The sequence below is a fragment of the Bactrocera tryoni genome, unplaced genomic scaffold (genome assembly GCF_016617805.1).
Source record: "Bactrocera tryoni isolate S06 unplaced genomic scaffold, CSIRO_BtryS06_freeze2 scaffold_11, whole genome shotgun sequence".
In the NCBI taxonomy this organism is placed as follows: Eukaryota; Metazoa; Arthropoda; class Insecta; order Diptera; family Tephritidae; genus Bactrocera; species Bactrocera tryoni.
In genome coordinates, this window is record NW_024395824.1 from 6,145,974 (window position 1) to 6,151,366 (window position 5,393).

At 38.3% G+C, this 5,393-nt stretch overlaps 1 protein-coding gene across 2 annotated transcripts; it reads left to right on the top strand.

Moving 5' to 3' along the window:
- Positions 1 to 1,174: 1,174 nt before the first annotated feature.
- LOC120779748 lies at positions 1,175 to 2,065 on the top strand. Of its 2 annotated transcripts, none has more exons than XM_040112129.1 (3): positions 1,175 to 1,678; positions 1,748 to 1,816; positions 1,868 to 2,065. In XM_040112129.1, exons 1-3 carry the CDS (start codon positions 1,530 to 1,532, stop codon positions 2,019 to 2,021), a joined length of 372 nt encoding a protein of 123 aa, XP_039968063.1. In that variant the 5' UTR covers positions 1,175 to 1,529; the 3' UTR covers positions 2,022 to 2,065. The 2 variants fall into 2 exon arrangements, with proteins under 2 accessions (XP_039968063.1, XP_039968065.1); XM_040112131.1 differs by having other exon boundaries at positions 1,877 to 2,065.
- Positions 2,066 to 5,393: the final 3,328 nt, after the last annotated feature.

Sequence of the window (5,393 nt, forward strand, 5' to 3'; positions counted from 1 at the left end):
ACGAATGCAAAAGTGAACAATAACAAGCCGCTTACACGTTTGCTAACAGCTTCCCGTCTTGCAGAGTACTTTAGGGTTTGTGAAAAACTTACTCTACCTTCGTACTATGAAAAGTACATAGCATCGTAAAGGAGGAGTAGGGTAGCTATCAGCTGATGTTATGTAAACAAAGGAACAGCTGAGAGGTGTCAGCAGAGAACGTACATGTATAGCAGAGAACGTGTATAATCAGGGATAATGGGATGCCCAACTTATTCCAGTGTGAGAGCGCCTCAAACTAAGCGTTTTTTATAACATTTTCCATTATGGCCAGATCAAACAAAATAAGAATTTTTGGGCATTTTAAATTAAAACACCTATGACGAAACTACTTAAATCCTTTTTTATAATTTTATGGCATATTAGAAGAACCGACTTTTGATCTTTCAATACTTAATAAGGTGAATTAAGCCTGTTAGTTCTCAATTATCAAATGTTGTTAATCATTTGTAATTGAAAATTAATTCTATTATGTATCAAATTACAAAACGTTTCATGAAATACATTTAAATTTCGCATTTTCTTTTATTTTCATTGTTTTAAATTTTTATTAGCGATCTTGAACAGCGGCAACAAATTCCTCCGTTTACATTTTTTTTGGTAAGATTTCAATCTGGCCATCGCTCGTTTCCAATTGCTAAACGTCAAAACCTCCCCAATCCAGTCAACTGTCAAAGTTTAGGTGGTTTTGACGTTTAGCAATTGTTCTCTCACTCCAGTGAGAGAAGAGTTGGACTTCTCTTTATCTCTGTTTCTAATAGGGAAGGTTCACGGCGCGAAGAACGTAAAAATATTTTTCGCTAACTCGGTCGAGATTGAAGTGTTTCACCACTGCCAGCTCGGCAGGAGAAATTTTAACATTTTCGCTTGAACAGAGCTGTAGTGCGTTTCTGTAACCCATTTCGATCGATGTTCTCGACTCAAATTCTCGATTTGACGTCACTCTCACTCAATGTGTTTCTGTAAAATAATTACTCGCTTTAATCGATAGTCAGCTGATATGTTCCATTCCATTTCAGCTGATATGTTCAGTGAATGTGTTTCTGTAACCAAATTGAATGAAATACTGTCGATTGGTTTTTTCACTTCCATTTGAGGTGATGACAAAAAAAATTTTCGTTAAATTCAAAATGGAATTAGTTGAATTTAAAGCAAATATAAGTATATTTTTGTTAATATATTATATATGAGAGAAGTACGTCGGGGCGAGTTACGAATGGCCAAAGGAGGCGGTTACTGCATTTTATGTAGCAGCACCGCAGCGTTGGAAGGGGCCAATTTTAGAAACCAAATGCGAGGAAGGAGCACGAAGAGGTTTGGGCTGCCGTTGCTGCTGAATTAAATGCATTGGGAAGGTCCCACAAGTCCCCTAATCAGTGGAAAAAGGTAAAACTAAAATATTCTTGTGTATAGCATTACAATTTATATATGTGTGTTGGTTTTTTTTTAGTGTTGGATAGACTGGAAATCGGCAGTCAAGAAGCAGCACAATGCCCACAGAGCGTTCGCCAGACGAACTGGAAACCTGCCGTTGCAGGACGGTCCAAACCCGTTGGATGCCATGGACTGGGAAATTCTGGAGTTTTTTTCCAGCGACATGGTGGACGGTGATGGGCTCACTCCGGAAATTGGTTTGTCGGTGAGTAACGTCTGTCAAAATTTAAAGTTGTGATTATAAATGTGATAATAAAATTGGTGTATATTGCAGACAACTGCTGAAATGGTCGATGTTCCCATTGAGGATGAGGGTGATGCTACTACCAACATTGGGTTGGACGTAAGTAACATATTACAAAACTAAAAACTAAGCTGTTTAGTGATCCGTTAGGAATTCTAGGCAAACGCGGACAGTTTGGACATCTTCGAAGTGGAGGCACTTGAAGAGGTTGCAATGGGTCAGGTGCTTGAGGTTGTGCCAAACAAACAGCAACCCAAACAACGCACAAATCAAACTGGGTGGAAGAGGCGAGCAGTCTCATTGAAAATCACCATGCGCAGCTGAAAGAGATTTTGGAGAGACAACACAAGGAGCACATGGGTGTTTTAAATGGAATTCCCGATACACTGAGAGCTCCGCTGGAAAGCATGACGGGAGGTAACAATTTGCGATAAAATTTGTACGTTCTTTAAATCTCATAAATATTCACTACACTACACTCGACTGTTATCTATATATATAAAAATGAAATGGTGTATAGTTGTAACGCTAAAACTCGAAAACGGCTGATCCAAATGAAATACTTCCTTTGGGGGATTTGTTTGTTATTACCACGCGCAAGTCATGTCTTAAAATCAGAACAAAATATTAAGGGGGCGTGGCACCTCCCATCCAAATTAAATTTTTCAAGTCGAATATCTTCAAAAGTGCTTAAGGTAGGAACGTGAAAATTGGTACAGAGCTACAGGATAACAACACCACTCTCACCTATAAAACCGGGGGCTATCGAATAAGGGGGCGTGGTATCTCCCATACAAACTAAATTTTTTAAGCAGAATATCTGTGAAAGGGTTCAAGGTAGGGACCTGAAAATCGGGGGAGTGGCACCTCCCATACAAACTGAATTTTTCAAGGTGAATATCTTCAAAAGTGTTTAAAGTAGGAACATGAAAATTGGTATAGAGCTATAGGAAACAACAGCGTTCTCACCCATAAAACTTGGCGTTATCGAAAAAGGGGGCGTGGTACCACCCATACAATCTTTAATTATTTTGGTTGTTAATCCACCATATATTTATCTCATTTTCCACCTATCACGACATTTTGGTTGTTGCTTGCTATTTTTGTTTATTTATCGGTGACAGTAGCGATTATATCGTAATTTTGGTTGTGTTATGTGCTATTTTTGGTTTATGGAAATGGCAGTTTTATGAAACGAACACAAATTAAATTAAACGTTAATTTTGCTTTGCAATCGAACACGCAAAATTTAGAGGGCAATAAAAATGCGCTTTGCTTTACTGATATAGTGATATATTTTGTTTTAAAAAGTGAGTTATTTAGTGAAAGTGATTTAGCGTGTTGGCGAATACCGATTTATGTACATTGGAATTTATCATTCAATTGATCTGCTTCCTTAGTTTAATACATTCATTTTTGGAGTTTTCAAAGGTAAGTTATTGGTCCGTAAAACCTTATATGAACTTTATGCAAATGAATGATCATTTCCAATTAAAAATTTGTTACGATGCCAAGAATCAGTACGTATGGTAACACTTCTCGGAGTTCCCAGGCCGCAAGGAGGACACGAAATAGCAGAGCACGTCAAAGGGAAAGTGTTATTGAGAGGGTATCACCACGAAAAAGACTGCTGGAGAATAGCACGCACCAGTTAGAAGATGTCAACCAAACATACAATCAGCAAGAACGATTGAGAAGAAGGGAAGTTCACAATCAGCAACAACGATCGAGAAGAAGGGAAGTTCGTGCTCGCCAAAGTGATGAAGTAAGATCACAACATGCGATTATTCGACGACAACAGCGGCAACATCTTTCTTTTGTGAACATTGAACGGGCAGGTTTTCGATATGATCCAAACATTCAATATAGCGCATCTGTTCAAATCGGTCAGATGTCAGTAGTTTGTCAATATTACAATGCAGTCAAATTTAAAAATGAACCGCCAGGGTTATGTTGCGCCGGGGGAAAGGTTAAGTTGCCAGAATTGCTTCCACCACCACAGCCATTGTTCCAGCTGCTTTACGGTGAATCTCCTCACTCGAGCCATTTCTTAAAGCACACTAAAATGTACAACGATTGTTTTCAAATGACGTCGTTTGGCGGTGAAATTGTAAATGAACAAAACTACAATCCATCGTTTAAGGTATGTTTGCCAAACAATATTCGACAGAAACTACAGAGCTTTCCTCCAATTATACAGGTTCATGGGCAAATTTTTCATCTCGCTGGATCGATGTTGCCGCATCCAGATCAAGAACACAAATATCTCCAAATTTACTTTCTGGGAGATTCACGTGATGAAGTAAATCGGCGTTGTGCTATCTTCAATACAACGAAAAGAGAAATAATCGAACAATTGCAGCAAATGTTACACGAACACAATGGCCTCATTAAACTGTTTACGATTTCGTTGGAACGTATGCCAACAGATGATCATAGTATAATCATACAAGCGGACAAAAGACCAACAGGGACACATGATAGACAATATAATGTACCTACAGTTAGCGAAATATCAGTTGTTGTTGTTGGAGAAAATTTTCAGTCGCGTGATATTGTTATCAAACGTAGAAATCAAAACGCACTAAAACGGATAAGTGAGACACATCGGTCTTACGACGCAATGCAATATCCGTTCATGTTCTGCCAACAAGGCAACGGTGAGAAGGATGAGTCATCGCAGCGATCAACTGAGCAGCACCATAAGCAGAGCTTACAAAAAGCAAAAGCAGAAGAGAACGGCAGTCAACAACGGCCAGCAGCAAACGTGATCACACCAACAACTAAGCAGGTACCAGCAAGTACGCAGGCAGCAAAGAACAACATAAAGCAAGGTGAGAATGTACCAATAAAAAAAGGCCAGTCTGTACAAACTGGCATTGACTGCTACATTAACATAAAAAGGAAATTAAGTCCTTCAAAGTCAGCGGTCAATCCCAAGAAATTTCAAGGCGGTACACCAATCAAGAATAAACCGGAGGTTTTAAATGGCAATCGATTTGCCTTACTAAGCAATGGATCAGACGACGATGCGAAGGGTACCACCACAGTCGTTAATGCCAAACCACCTCCAATATATTTGCGCGAACGCAGCAGTAATGCTCGTTGCTGAATTAAGTAAAATTGTAGGTAATAACAATTTCTTCATAGTGCCTTTGAAAAAGGCAATATAGATGAAACAAAAATTCAGTCCTACACTGTAAAAAAGTTTTATGACATAGTTAAATTTTTGTCAAATAAAAACAAAAAAATTATTATTCGTATCAACTGAAGAGCTCTAAGGGTCTAGCTGTTGTAATCAAGGGTATAGAGCCCGCCGTAGACTCTAGTGAAGTTAAAGAAGCATTGGAAGAATGTGGTTTTGGAATTAAAACAGTTGTAAATATATTTAATAGAAACAAAGTACCACAGCCGATGTTTAAAATTGAATTGTTGCCGAATTCGAATCAACTAAAAAAAAATGAGACCCATCCAATATATAATTTGAAATATTTGCTGCACCGTAGAGTAACAGTGGAAGAACCACATAAAAGAAACGGACCGGTACAATGTACTAACTGCCAAGAATATGGGCATACTAAATCATACTGCACTCTACGCAGTGTTTGTGTGGTATGTGGTGATTTACATCCCACTTCCAAATGCACTATTAATAAAGAAGAATTAAAAAAAAAAT

Coding starts and splice junctions, on each gene's coding strand:
- LOC120779748 (XM_040112129.1), top strand. CDS start 1,530: ATGCCCACAGAGCGTTCGCCAGACGAACTGGAAACCTGCCGTTGCAGG. Junction 1,679..1,747: donor CTCCGGAAATTGGTTTGTCG/GTGAGTAACGTC, acceptor TGTATATTGCAG/ACAACTGCTGAAATGGTCGA. Junction 1,817..1,867: donor CTACCAACATTGGGTTGGAC/GTAAGTAACATA, acceptor GTGATCCGTTAG/GAATTCTAGGCAAACGCGGA.